Source organism: Coregonus lavaretus (assembly GCF_964263955.1).
Source record: "Coregonus lavaretus genome assembly, chromosome: 5".
Classification (NCBI taxonomy): domain Eukaryota; kingdom Metazoa; phylum Chordata; class Actinopteri; order Salmoniformes; family Salmonidae; genus Coregonus; species Coregonus lavaretus.
Window position 1 is genome coordinate 61,237,376 of NC_139992.1, and position 15,670 is coordinate 61,253,045.

Sequence of the window (15,670 nt, forward strand, 5' to 3'; positions counted from 1 at the left end):
GAAACAGTTTGTGCATATGTTATGATTACATTTTGTGACGTTTTTGTTCGTTTTGGATTCGGTGTGGGGTTTTTCGGCTGTTCGGGCGCACACATTTTTTTCTGAAGGCAAGCCTTAGTTCGGAGCCGAACTCTACTCCCCTTTGTCAGTGATTGGTCAACAGTAGGGATTCTTCAATAAAGTCTTTGTTGTCATTCAACGAGAGACGACACGTTTTCATGCACATTTGTTCTTTGAAAAATACTGCACCAAACATCTTAGTTAAATGCATGACTAAGATCTCTTTGGCAAAAATGTCAAAATTAATTACTATTTTGAGGCTATGGCGTCTCAAAATGGACAAACCATACTATTGCCGCTTTTTTCTAGTTTTTCAAGCGAAGGTCTTTTAAGGGAGTATGCGAGCACACTCGTTCAGTTCGGCTAGCCAAGTTTGGCTAGGCGCCAGCCGAACTGAAGCATGCTGATGCCTTAAACCCTCAAAAGCCAACCTGTGTCCCGACCCCCCTGACCCAATACAATGAGCTGAAGTGCTACTAGGTGGGAATCTGTTTCCTTATCTCCCCAGTAGTGGGGCGTGCATGACTGCAGGGCAGTGTCCCCATTTGCATCCTATTGTATCCTAAAGTTTGTTTCACCTTAAAAAGAGCCCACCAAACAAACTACACTATTTACTCTATAATCATAAAGAGAAAAAATACCTCAGATGTCAACAAAAAGGAGATTACTGTATAGCATGCAAAATGTTCAATACATTTCTCTCCAAAATTACAATTTCAGTGCAAGATGGCAGTTTGCATTTCTACGACACTGCCTTTAGCCACTGTTCCTCCCAACAGTCAATGCAATTATTGTTTTACATATGTAAATGTGCCACTTATAAGTGACCTTAGGGCTTGAGGCTTTACACAGCAGTGTGTGACTGTTTTATGTATTCATTTAGCCTTATATCAGTTGTAAACAAAATGCAGCTTTTTGAAACTGAGCTCCAAGGTCCTACAGTAGGCTACAATGGCCCACAAACACAGATGGGACGCATTAGCCTTGCTAGCACATGGCTTCACTTCCCCAAACTGTGAATGAAGTAGTAATAATGCGGGGAAAGTTTACTGCTGAACTTAATTACTGTATGCTCAGTAATGGAATTGCCAAAAACCTACAGGTGCAAGTGCAACTGATAATCGCACCCGCCTTCCAGATTTTGCAGCAGAATTTCATGAATGGGATTGGGCATGTTTATGATACAAGTGTTTTGTATTTGGCTGAGGCATTGGGATGGCTATGAATGTATGCCACAAAACAAACAATTTGATTTATGTGGATGGAAAATATGTTTATTGAAAGCGATCCGTGTGCCTGAAAAACAGATAGACATTTTATTGTCCTCAGGCAAATGATTTTCACAGCCCATCCAGTTATAAACATCATCCACCATCATTAAAACATCAAAGACCACATAAAACAACACAGCAAATAGCCATTATCAAAAACACATGGACAGCAGAGTTGCAAGCACCAGTCAGGGGTATATTCCGTGTAGTAATGGCGAAGGGCACCACAAAGCTTTGAATCATAGGTTGATTTTGCAACGTGAACAACCAGTCTGTCTTGTGCCTCTGACATGTAACCCATACTTTCAGAATTAAGTTATACAAGGGAAACACAAAAAGAGTGTTAATAAAAAAGTGTTACGATTATATCCTTATTATTCAAACCGAACCCAACCTGCAAAATGTTTGCTTTGGACCGTAAACCTGAACCGTGCCTGCCACCTCCCAACAGGACACAGTAGTGTCATGTGTATGTCCATTATCGCTGGATCTGTAAGTGGGAAGAGTCTCGCAAACAATAGCACAACAATTGATCCAACATCTTACAAATGTCATGGTCTATTGTGAGCCAGTGTGATGGTATGGAGATCACCTCAAGAATGTGAGGGGAACATTACAACCAGCGAGGGAGTGGGCCAGGCTCTAATAATTCAACTGCCTCAAAGCACCTCAGCATGACTAAGGGCTCAGACAGAGAAAGGCTATAGAGTTGCTGAGGGGAGTGTATTGCAATTCCAAATCCACAAATGTGTTGCCTAGTGACTAAAACAGGCACAGCCACCTTTTCTTGGTGATTTTTAGTTAATGCTGTTGGCACATACTGTATGTAGGTGTGAGTTTTTCCTGTGTTGACCAGAATACTTAAAGCGTATAGCTAGTCAATTCTGTGACTATTAGTATTTAAAATGTTTAAGTACAACCAGGGGTGGAATTGGTGGGGAATATCAGTTTGCAATGTAGCTGAATATCCAATGATTTTAAAGTGGTGAGTTTCCAGGGTGATTTCTCTCTTCTTTTTTTGTGAAATCCTTTTCACTGTGCTGGTGTAGAACCCTGGGACTAATTTCTCCTTTTCTCTGCCACTAACTCCCCCATTCCTTATTCTTCGGCCTATTACACTGACAAAAGAGCGGTCTATAGCTCCTTAATGGGTAAACTCACGGCAGAACTATATTCAGGCAAAAGACAGTTATGGCCTTTCACAAAAGCAGGGTGTATGTGGCATTGAGGAAGACAAACATCACGAGGGGATGATTCAACCACTAGCTTTCACAGGTTATGCACAGTGGCACAAATGGAACAAGCAACTGTTGGACAAAGCACTTTTACCTAGTGTTTGGTAATATTACGCAAACAGTTGTAGCACGGTGGACGTTCCAATCTGGAGAAATGTGATCAGAGTAAACTAAGAGCAAGCTGCACTCCAGGGCACAAAGCAAACCTTAACAGCACACTATCGTCAAGCAACTTGAATAACCACTATGTTCTGGGTTCCTGCTATCCAGAGTTTCTGCCGTTGTGGTGAAAAGGGGGCTTGTAAGTCTAGTTAACGAGGGGACCCCACATTGAAGTCCATGAATGAAAGCATGCTTGTGAAATCTCCCCAAGAAGGGGGAAGTGGGGCACATTCCGTCTCTGACCTGCTTGCAGCACATATGAAACAAGGAAGAGCAGTATGATGGGCTTTGAGAGGCAAACTGCCTTGGCCAGACAATATAACTCGGTCATCCACAATCATGAAGTCCTTTCGCAAGCAATTTATTGAACACAATACATCTGCTTACTTGCCAATTGCATAGTGATGTTGCGCAATACTTTACCTCGTAGGCTTGCATTTCTGTGAATACAGGAAGAACAATGACCATGATAATTGATTGGCTGGCAACCAAATGGTAGGCTACCCTCTTAGATTGCTGAAATAATTTAACAGGGAAACATACATGTGCCACATAACAGCTGGGGGCTTGTTGCTGCACATCCCACAACAATGAGGATTGTAGCACCATTTTCAAATGTCCACATCACCAACATACAGGTAAAACTCAGCAGACTGTAAATCATAAGAGTTATCATAGACACTGCGACAGCTGCCTAGTTGTGCTAACTGAAATCGTAAAATTATAAATTGCAATTTTCTTAAATCTCTATTATAGGGGTGCAGTATGAAAATGTATGCACTCACTAACTGTAAATCGCTCTGGATAAGAGCGTCTGCTAAATTACTAAAATGTAAAATGTGCATACATACATTTCATTATGACAAATGTGCTACAAATTCTACATTGTGGATGTGATAGTTATTGATGTTCTTATTAATATTGGAAATAGTTGATTGTGAGAACAACTTTACATTGCATTACGTCCAGCCATAGGCTATGAACTCAGGAGAGAGAGGGACATTATTTATTGAGAAATTGTACTGCCGTCTTCATTTGCAATGTAAACAGCTACTCACACGGCTAAATCTGTTTTGGTGGCTGACTGTGTGTATCGCATTGTATGAAAAATAAATACTCAGGTTCTGAGGATGAAGAGTGTCGACGTAGATCCTTGTCTCAGATTTCATGAAAATGTCCTGAAGAGGGGGGTGGGGTGCATGCGCACGGAGGGGAGGAGAAAATTGGGATTTAGGGATGTTCTTTGTCTGTCTTCCCCCGTATTTTTCGAATGGGGGTAATAAAGAGTGACGCTTTTGTCTATAGTGGAGAGGAAAGTGTACAGATATTTGAGGACATTTTTTTTAGGCATAGTCTACAGGCTGAATTCAAGGAATTTAGAAACGGAGTAGGTAGGTTTCAAGGTAAGATTAATAACAAACACGTCAACCAACAAAACTGAGCATTAATTTGTGTTTAGGATACTTTTGTAGTTTCCGAGTGTTGTGCGCTATCTTAGCTAACGTTAGCTTTTTTGTTAGCTGGCTGCTTGAAGCAATTGTTTTTTCCTAGCTCGTTAGCTACTGCGTTCAATATTTGATATAAGTAGCTATCCTATCTGTCTAGTTTAGATAGCCAATCAGTCAATTGTTTGGTAAGTGTTACCAAAGCTAGCCAAATAATTAGTTATCTAATTGAAATCTTGACTTATGCTAGCTTGTTCCTTGGTTGTGCGAGGGGATGAAGGTGATGGAAGCTATCGAACGCAGCACAGTAGAACGTGGATTTCTTATTAATCCATTTTCTACGGCCGTATGTAATGGCTTCTCCCTGGCTGGCAACTTTTCGTGTACATGGGGTAGTGTAGTTAGCTGATTAAAGGAAAAATAACAGAAATTGACGTTTTGAGCCACTGGAGGCCAGTTCTTCGGCGCGAGCAGCCTACTGCTTGCCCTCCCAACCGTTTAGGCTAGACCGCTCCAACGTTGGAACGTGGCTGGCATTTTTACATTTTCTATGAGATATTAAAGATGCAATCTGCAGTTGAAACAACAACAAGTCACCTACAGCGCCACCTTTTTAGTGTAAATAGCTTATGGATGGTGCTGGAGATTCACAAATTCATAGATGGGGCCACCCATGATATCAAAAGGATAGTTTGAACTATGTTTGAGGCTAATAATGTTTGCTTTCAATTACATTCTTTACAAACAATGGCGTAAACAAGATTATATTTTGTGTTCTGATGGGGTAAGACTGTTGAACTAATAAGCTCATGAGACATTTAAGTTTCATGTTTATCATTAATTTCAAAGTACAAGTACAAAGTACAAGTTAAACTCCTGAGTGGCGCAGTGGTCTAAGGCACTGCATCGCAGTGCTAACTGTGCCACTAGAGATCCTGGTTCGAATCCAGGCTCTGTCGCAGCCGGCCGCGACCGGGAGATTCATAGGCGGCGCACAATTGGCCCAGCGTCGTCCAGGGTAGGGGAGGGAATGGCCGGCAGGGATGTAGCACAGTTGATAGAGCATGGCGTTTGCAACGCCAGGGTTGTGGGTTCGATTCCCACGGGTGGCCAGTATAAAAAAATATATATATATAAAATATGTATTCACTAACTAAGTCGCTCTGGATAAGAGCGTCTGCTAAATGACTAAAATGTAATGTAAATGTAATGTACAACAATTGATTTAGCAATCAGATTGCCCCTTTTTTAGTTCATGTGTGGTTTTCTTTTAAGGGTTATTTACCTTTCATCCAGGTTTTTGGGTGTGTTTGAAAATCTAACCCAAAAACCAATGGACTCCAATGTACCCCAAAGTATTAGTAGGCAGTAGCTTGTTTTACTTCATACACAAATTATATATATATATATATATATATATATATATATATATATATATATATATATATATATATATATAGTACCAGTCAAAAGTTTGGACACACCTACTCATTCAAGGGGTTTTCTTTATTTTGACTATTTTCTACATTGTAGAAAAATAGTGAAGGCATCAAAACTATGAAATAACACATGGAATCATGTAGTAACCAAAAAAGTGTTAAATAAAGGCAAAGTAGCCACCCTTTGCCTTGATCACAGCTTTGCACACTCTTGGCATTCTCTCAACCAGCTTCGTGAGGAATGCTTTTCCAACAGTCTTGAAGGAGTTCCCACATATGCTGAGCACTTGTTGGCTGCTATTCCTTCACTTTGCGGTCCAACTCATCCCAAACCATCTCAATTGGGTTGAGGTTGGGTGATTGTGGAGGAAAGGTCATCTGATGCAGCACTCCATCACTCTCCTTGGTCAAAAAGCCCTTACACAACTTGGAGGTAGGGCTGAACGATTAATTGCATTCGCGATAATATCGCGATTTGACTGAACGCGATTTTCTAATCGCAACGTGCGCGATTTGAGGTGGTCACGTGACGCGACTTTTCATGCTGTCCAGCGCAATGGCCTCTTGCTCGACGGAACAGTCAGAAACTGACACAGCTGATACTTTAATATCGAAGAGGAACAGCACGTCGGTGGTGTGGAACTATTTTGGTTTAAAAAAAGAAGATGCTGAGCAGCGTCAGGTGTTGTGCAGAGCATGCCGTGCTCCGATTGCTACTTCACGGGGTAACACTACAAACCTGTTTCAGCACTTAAAAAAATACCACAAATCAATGCATGACAGTTGTATGACCAAAATGCCGAGCATCAGTGCGCGAGACAAGCCAAATACCTCAAGACAGGGATCACTGACAGAAATGTTCGAAAGTGTCACTCCGTATGAACGTAATTCAAAACGGCACGGAGAAATCACTCGGACAATAACCGAGTTCATAGCCAAAGATATGATGCCTCTCAGCACGGTGACCAAGCCTGGGTTCATGGCATTAATACATACGCTTGATAAACGTTACAGTATACCCTCCCGCACATACTTCAGTCAGACTGCCATACCGGAGCTGTACAAAAAGTGCAAAGAGAAAGTCGCCGCGGAACTTAAAACGGTGGAGTTTTTTGCTAGCACTACTGATATGTGGTCAAGCCGCACAGCTGAGCCGTACCAGAGTCTTACAGTCCATTTTATTGATGAAGATTTCAACCTCCGAGCTCGCTGCCTACAAACTACCTACTTCCCAGACGATCACACAGGGGAAAATATTGCAGCCGGCCTGAGAGAAGGGCTTGTCAGCTGGGATCTCCACGAGGAGAATCACGTCTGCATCACGACGGACAACGCGTCGAATATGGTGCTTGCTGCGCGGCTTAATGAATGGACGAGGCTCCAATGTTTTGGCCACAGATTACATCTTGCCATTGGTAAGTTATCGTGTGTGTGTGTGTGTGTGTGTGTGTGTGTGTGTTTGTGTGTGTGTGTGTGTGTGTGTGCGCGAGTGCGAGAGAGAGAGATGCGTCGATTAGTAAAGCTGAATATACAAATATATATAAATGATATTATATAAATCGGATGGGATTAAATAAATTCATACTTCCACTCCTTTTCTAATATGTAAATTCATTTTACTTGCTTATATCATATGTCTGTCTGTGGTGGAATGCCCACCTGCATTTTTTTTCTTTTCTTGTTTTTGTTTTTTACATGTTTTTTTAGTGTTTATGAGAGAGAGAGAGAGAGAAAGAGAGAGAGAATTGACATGCAAATAAAGACCCTTTGAATTGAGAGAGAGAGAGAGGATGTGTTGTGGATGTGTGTATTTCAGAATTACAGCTAATTTGAGTGTGTAATAGTGAGAGCCTTGTATCAAAACTCAAATTGTGTGTAATACACTACTTTTTATTTCTTTTAGAAAATGCACTCAAAGATGACAGAGTGTCAAGGGCAACAGCACTGTGCAGGAAGCTGGTGGGGCACTTTTCCCACAGTTGGAAGAAGAAAGCAGCCCTGACGGAGGCACAGAGAGAGCTCAAACTCCCTGAGCACAACCTCATAACGGAGTGCCCAACAAGATGGGGTTCTAAAGAAATGATGATTGCCAGAGTGCTTGAACAGGCCAAAGCCATTTCTCAGGTATTGTCTGGAGATCGATATGCACGCTCCCTTATCCCAACCTGGCAGGATATTGACGTGTTGGAGTCGATTCACAAGGCACTGCATCCTCTACTGGAGTTTACTGATGCTCTTTCTGGAGAGGAGTATGTAAGCATCTCCTACCTCAAGCCAGTTCTCCACCTTTTTGCCACATCAGTCCTGGCTGAAGATGCTGAGGACACTGACCTGACTAAATCAATAAAAACCAAAGTCCTAGCATACCTCAATAACAAATATGGAGACCCAAACATCCAGGAGCTTTTGGATGTTGCCTGTTTCCTGGACCCTAGGTTCAAAATACAGTACATCAGTACAGACAACATCCCTGCTATCAAGACTCGTCTGAAGACAGAGATAGTAGACTTGGCACAACGTACATATCATTGGGTAAATAATTATGTATTTCACAAAAACAAAAATTTTCTGTAAAATCTAACTGGAAAACTAATGGCTGTTGTTTTCATCTAATAGGAGAAGAGGTCTCGTACTGAAACTGTTCAGATGCCTCAAAGTGCACAGTCCTTGGGGGAAAAGACGAAGAGGTCTCTTGGCAGTTTTTTCAAGACCAGTTCAGCCTCTCCTTCTTTGCCTGTAAATCTTGAAGATGTCGCAGAGGCAGAGATAAACAATTACCTGATGACTCCTACCATTGATGGAGAAGATGATCCATTGGCTTGGTGGAGGGTGCACAAGATCAGCTACCCACAGTTGTGCACCATGGCACGCAAGTATCTTTGTGTACCTGCTACAAGCGCTCCCTCAGAGCGTCTTTTTAGCACAGGAGGGAATATTGTGACTTGCACTCGCTCATCCTTGAAGCCAGAAAAAGTCAATATTCTGGTTTTCTTAGCAAAAAACCTGTGAGCCACTGAGAACAGAACTGTTGGATAAGTATGGCTGGCAGTGCCATACTCGTAGTGAACTTTAGTCTGTGTGGTGTGTTATTGTTGTGTACTTGAGATAAGTGAGGCTCATCTATTTTATATTATAATATTCAAATCGTTTATAAAAAATAGTTTGTCTAAATTAAAAGTGCATTTCTCATTTTTTATTTATAACTTTATTTACTTTGATTTTACAAAATATTTTCAAAGCAAATTCCTTGTTTCAGTTGTGTGAAATGTTACTGACTTGGGAGCAGTAAGATACATACAATTTAAAATTATTTTTTTCTTAAGACTGTACCTTTTGCACACAGTGTTTACAAAGTTCATGCCTTTGTTTAAATTATTTAAATGCACAGTGGCAAAGCCACAGATGTTTCTGTAATGAGCAGTTCAATAAAAATGTCATTTATTTCAAGTCATACATGTTTGAATTTAATTCTAACAAATAGACCCAGCCTATGGGAAAGAACATTTCACACTAAATGTATATACTATTGTGTTGGTCATATTTAAATCATTCATTATGTTTTGTAGGGGAAAAAGGATAAATAAATTAAATCGCATATTAAATCGCAATCGCAATATTGGGGGCAAAAAATCGCAATTAGATTATTTTCCAAAATCGTTCAGCCTTACTTGGAGGTGTGTTTTGGGTCATTGTCCTGTTGAAAAGCATGATAGTCCCACTAAGCGCAAACCATGGGATGGCGTATCGCTGCAGAATGCTGTGGTAGCCATGCTGGTTAAGTGTGCCTTGAATTCTAAATAAATCAGACAGTGTCACCAGCAAAGCACCATCACACCACCTCCTCCGTGCTTCACGGTGGGAACCACACATACGGATATCGTCCGTTCACCTACTCTGCGTCTCACAAAGACACGGCGGTTGGAACCATAAATCTCCAATTTGGACTCCAGACCAAAGGACAGATTTCCACCGGTCTAATGTCCATTGCTCGTGTTTCTTCTTATAATTGGTGTCCCTTTGTAGTGGTTTCTTTGCAGCAATTTAACCATGAAGGCCTGATTCACACAGTCTCCTCTGAACAGTTGATGTTGAGATGTGTCTGTTACTTGAACTATGTGAAGCATTTATTTGGGCTGCAATCTGAGGTGCGTTAAACTCTAATGAACTTATCTTCTGCAGCAGAGGTAACTCTGGGTCTTCCTTTCCTGTGTCGGTCCTCATGAGAGCCAGTTTCATCATAGCGCTTGAAGGTTCTTGACATTTTCCAGATTGACTGACCTTCATGTCTTAAAGAAATGATGGATTGTCATTTCTCTTTGCTTATTTGAGCTGTTCTTGCCATAATATGGACTTGGTCTTTTACCAAATAGGGCTCTCTTCTGTATACCACCCCTACCTTGTCACAACACAACTGATTGGCTCAAACACATTAAGAAGGAAGGCACACCTGTTATTTGAAATGCATTCCAGGTGACTACCTCATGAAGCTGGTTGAGAGAATGCCAAGAGTGTGCAAAGCTGTCATCAAGGAAAAGGGTGGCTACTTTGAAGAATCTCATATAAAATATTTTTTTATTTGTTTGCCACTTTTTTGGTTACTACATGATTCCATATGTGTTATTTCATAGTTTTGATGTCTTCACTATTATTCTACAATGTAGAAAATAGTAAAAATAAAGAAAAACCCTTGAATGAGTAGGTGTGTCCAAACTTTTGACTGGTACTGTGTATATATATTTATTTTTTTACTCCAAACTACGTCAATGAGCTATGCACAGTACATTTCATAAACTGATGATTTGGGCGTTGGAAAGTCTTGACCATAAGTTGCCTTAGATTAGTGGTTGAGTTTGTAGCCCAAGATAGATGGTTTTCGTCACAGGTAAGTGGATGCCCAAGCTTGAAATTTCAAGCTGGTAAGTGATTTATTCTTACAGCTGTTTAATGGCATACATTCATTTGGAGATAAAATATTCCAGTTAGAGCCTATTGAAATGAGCCCATTTCATAAGATCCTTACCCAAGCTTGTGCCATCTCAAGAATGAAAAGCTGACAGAACTGGTATTATCCATACCGAGCAAAACTCATGAGGGCTGCCTTTGTGAGACACTTACATTGATGTTAATGCCATCTGGTGGATATTTGTGATATCTTGCAGATGGATCACCACATTTGTCTCCTGATGGTAGCTAAGGCAAGATGTAGGTGCATTTTCTCATCTATCGTGTTGTGCGCCTTTGAATTCCTTGAGCCATCTGATTTTGCTAGGGTTTTTCTTTTTTAATATTACCAATCAAATAGACCATATGAGTATAGTGAGAGAACACAATTTCATAGAGGCCTATACTGACAAACAGAAAAAGAGGCATACACCACACAGACACATTTATTATTTTATTAGTAGCATATGCTTATATCACATCTACACACTTCAGTTGGTTGGTGTAGTAAATGTACTGCTCCTCTGCAGGCAATCGAGGTCTTATCTTCATATTATTTGGGCAGTTTCAATATTGTAGTATTTGTGGGGACTGAAACTGATTTATGCAAACTTATAGGCTATATTATTTGTCTAAAGAGATATTTGACAAGCCTCATATATCCACTAGAATAGTCCATGAGGGAAATTTGTCAAACAGTCTACTCTTTGTTCATAACTATTCTCACCCAATAGCTGGTCTGAATTTCCCAGAAAATGAATAATTGGCAATGAAGTTGATGTTTCCGTAGGAATCGTTTAGGGGTGTGTGTCATTGGCACTCACACATGTTGCAAACTCTCATACTGAGGAGGAATCCTTCTCGTAATTTTTCAGCAAAGAGCTCCTTTCTTCTGGCAGTTGAGAGGCTGTCGTTATAGAGGCGGGTTAGACACATTCTTGAAAACCAAATGGTAAAATATGATTAAATAACGTTGAATATTGCATCATTTATTCTAGGTACTGCCTCACTCTCATGAGCTATACAAAATGGTGTAGGCTTATGTAGTCTGTTTTGCTAACTTTTTTCTCTGCTCCCCCCCGCCCCCCTATATAGATTTGAGTGTCCCTCTCCCCCCACTCCGGAGTCACCATGAGCTGGAGTTTCCTGACGCGTCTCCTGGATGAGATCTCCAACCATTCCACCTTTGTGGGCAAGATCTGGCTCACGCTGCTCATCGTCTTCCGCATTGTGTTGACGGCTGTTGGAGGCGAATCCATCTACTACGATGAACAGAGCAAGTTTGTGTGCAATACGCACCAGCCCGGTTGCGAAAATGTGTGCTACGACGCCTTTGCGCCGCTCTCGCACATCCGTTTCTGGGTCTTCCAGGTGATCATGATCACCACCCCCACCATCATGTACCTGGGCTTCGCCATGCACAAGATCGCCCGCATGGACGATGATGAATACAGGCCCAGCGGCAAGAGAATGCCCATGGTGAGCCTAGGGACCAACAGGAACTACGAGGAGGCGGAGGATAATGGTGAGGAGGATCCCATGATCTCGGAGGAGATTGAGGTGGAGAAGGAGAAGAAGAAAGAGGAGAAGCCCAGCAAGAAGCATGACGGGCGCCGGCGCATCAAGCGCAATGGCCTCATGAAGGTGTACATCTTCCAGCTGTTGTCGCGTGCTGCTTTCGAGATCTCCTTCCTGTTCGGCCAGTATATCCTTTACGGCCTGGAGGTGTCTCCCTCATACGTGTGCACACGCTCCCCCTGCCCGCACACGGTGGACTGCTTTGTGTCGCGCCCCACAGAGAAGACCATCTTCTTGCTCATCATGTACGGAGTGAGTGCCCTCTGTCTGCTCTTCACCTTGCTGGAGATCCTCCACCTGGGCTATAGCGGCATCCGGGACTGTCTCTGTCATCCTCGCCCCCCAACCCCCCATCAACTGGCTAGCCAGCATCCCTCACTATGTGGCCGCCGGGTGCCCACAGCTCCTCCGGGCTACAACACAGCGCTGAAGAAGGACCCCAAGGGCGTGCGGTTGGACTACAACCTGGGCGATTCGGGCCGTGAGTCGTTTGGGGACGAGACGTCGCAGCGGGAGCTGGAGAGGTTGAGGAGGCTCCTGAAGCTGGCCCAGCAGCACCTGGACCTGGCCCACCTGAACGAGGACAACAGTAGTCCGTCGCGGAGCAGCAGCCCCGAGTCCAACGGGACGGCCGTGGAGCAGAACCGCCTCAACTTTGCCCAGGAGAAGCAGAGCAGCACCTGCGAGAAAGGTGTGTTTATCTGGGCTCTGCCATGTGTCACAAAAAGTATTACATGTCGGTCTTATCATTTTTTGACAAATCTAGATTTAAGCTAATACTTATGTAGTAATTTGCATGTAATTATCATTTTATAGTGGTTCGAATCAATTAATGGATGTTGTGGATGGGGTACAATTATTGTCTACTTGAAACTGATATTACGTTTTTTTCTCCTTTTGCCTTCAGGTTTGCGAGCCTAACTTCCTCATTAGCCCACCTGGCCCTCTAAGGATATATTATTGCATCTGGGACAGTGGGGGTATGAGGGAGCATTGTGTGGGGACAGGTGTTGTGTGTATGTGACTCGAGAAGGATGAATTGGTCTGCCTTTCAGTATTGGAGACCATTGAACGCTCAACGAAAACATGCCAAACTCAACGAGCAGGGTCTTCCTACCCAGCTACACTTGACGACGTCTGAAGATCCAAAGTGTCCAAACTGTTTTCAGAACATGCCTATCAGTCTCTCAGGGCAGCTGTGCTGTTTTGTTGGCCATTTACCCCTTATTTTCTTTTGGGGAATACTAGTGTTTCCTCTAGTTTGTAGTTATTCCTCTTTGCTGGAGTTTAGAGGGGTCCATCTCAAGTTGGCCTTGAACCTAAAACTGGAGTTTACAAAGTGTGTCACAAAACCATGTCAAAGTTGTTTTTTTTGGTGTATTTTGTGAGGAATAGGGAAACACAGTGAGTCAGTGTTTGGAACTGTGAACTGGTGTGGTAATAGACAAAGGCCGCTCTGCTGTTGAGCGTAAGAAAAGGTACTAAGTGGCCAATTCAGAGTTGGGGGTGTTGATGATATTATGGAGTGAATAACTGTCTTCCATGTGCAACAGCTTACAGTTTGAAAATGGGTAACTATTTTGGTCAACCACCAGTAACAACGGTTATATTGGAGTTGTATCACGCCAACAGCAGTACGTAGTTAGCAAAAATAATTTACTTTGATCATGAAACCCCCCCCAAATCTGATGCCAAATCTGGGAACGGGAAGCCTTCTCGGCCCCTTTGTCCAAAGGATCAAAAACCTGGATAATGCTTGAATTCATGTACATTATCTTGTCTGGTTATGTAAAACATGCTTTTGATACTGTTTTCTTTCATTTTGTTTGTTAGCTTTATATGGTAAATGTTTGGACTACATTGACACTTGACAGTGTAAAATTAAGCCTTTAAGGCAGTGGTATTCAAGGTTGTGGGCATGCCCAAATCATTTTGGACACATTTTTGTATTGGACAATATAAACATTTTTGAGGAAGATAATTAGAAAAACATAATTGTATTCAGTAAATGTATATTGGTTTCTTCATTTTGATAAGAGATGAAAGCGTAATGAATTGAAGGTTATTTGTTGATGTAAAGATAGAAATGTACTGATTTTTCTTTAAGATTGTCATTAGATTTGGGGTGGGGTCGCTAGAAATTCTTGCAAGGGGGGGGGGTGGTCCCTGCTGAAAATGTTTGAATACCACTGTGGCCAAGTATGAAGTTCCCTGCGGGGGGGGTGCGGTTAACCAAAGCATTTAATCTGTCGAATAGCATTTTCTGAAAGTAAGTCAATTTCCGCCCAACTCAGGGTTATTTTTATACATCGTTGTGTTTCCCCCTGAAATTTGGACCTGTAGATTTGTGGCTTTGTTACTCTACACATTTCAAAATCTATGCTCGGTTCAGTGTTCATTATTGAGGCAATGAGTACGTTTACATGCACACTAATAATTCAATATTAAACTGATTATGGCAGATTATGCAATAGTCATGTAAACACTTTACTCTGCTTATCTTAAATCGGCGTAATGTCAAAATCGAAGTAAGCATACGCTGATTAAAACACCTGGTTTTCTGAGCAATCTTTCGAATTATTACGACATGTAAACAGCTGATTTGGCATTCCAGCTGTGTATTTGAACTGCGCATGCGCCAGCACCGGTAGTTCAAGCCTCCCTCTTATGCGCAAGTGAAGTGAGTTCGTAAAAACTGAAAGTATGCATCTTAGAAATGGTTCACAATCAAACTTTATATGTCCGAACTTGGTTGAATGTTTATTTTGATTGGCGATTTTCTGCATTTATTTAAGTCCCATCAGGTAGCCTGATTTCAGATGTAAAAAGGGATTGTTAGGGAAATTGTTCTTCTTGCAAAGCTTTTAAACAAATGATTAATCTGACTATCCACAAATCGTATTGTGTGCATGTAACTGTACTCTGATGCAAATCAAATTCAAAAGCCTTAAACTGTTAAGAATGACCCCCATGCTCCAGTCTCAGTGACAGTTGTAAATGTTGTCATTGTGTTATCTTTTTACAGTTAAAATGACCAAATGCCTTGAATGTGATCTGATGCTGTCAGTGCACTCTATAACAGCAGTGCCATTAAGTGTAAACTCATCTCAAACAATTTTTTTATACTTGCTTTAGTACTTTTTTTATTTAAACTTTTTCTAATAAATTCATGCCTCCCTTGGGTGTCTGCAAATTGTATGTAATGCAATGTGTAGGCTGGTGTATATTAGGTATGTACATTTTCAGTCTGCAAAATAACACTGAATTCTGCAAGCAAAATACCTTGGCACTCACAGGATTTGCAGCTGGATTGATTTTGTAATTAGTGTCTGAGGACTGTAATTATTTGATCACATCAAGGCAATTCCTTGCTGCAGTGTTGCAAACATGTTTTGCGCCTTCACAATTTGGGGATGTTGGCAAATGTTGCCCTATGAGGGTTTGTTGCTGCTTGGTTTGAATGAAATGCCATAGCAAAGTAAAATGTCATTTAATTACATTTACCAATGATCCCTCCCAGTGTCTGAGCTTCCACCATA

At 41.6% G+C, this 15,670-nt stretch overlaps 1 protein-coding gene across 1 annotated transcript; it reads left to right on the plus strand.

Moving 5' to 3' along the window:
• Positions 1 to 3,989: 3,989 nt before the first annotated feature.
• On the plus strand, positions 3,990 to 15,321 carry LOC311129751 (gap junction gamma-1 protein-like). Its single transcript, XM_084162176.1, has 3 exons — positions 3,990 to 4,131; positions 11,649 to 12,822; positions 13,039 to 15,321. The coding sequence occupies exons 2-3, from the start codon at positions 11,685 to 11,687 to the stop codon at positions 13,050 to 13,052; spliced, it is 1,152 nt and encodes a 383-aa protein (XP_084018302.1). The 5' UTR covers positions 3,990 to 4,131; positions 11,649 to 11,684; the 3' UTR covers positions 13,053 to 15,321.
• The last annotated feature ends 349 nt before the right edge of the window (positions 15,322 to 15,670 follow it).

Coding starts and splice junctions, on each gene's coding strand:
- LOC311129751 (XM_084162176.1), top strand. CDS start 11,685: ATGAGCTGGAGTTTCCTGACGCGTCTCCTGGATGAGATCTCCAACCAT.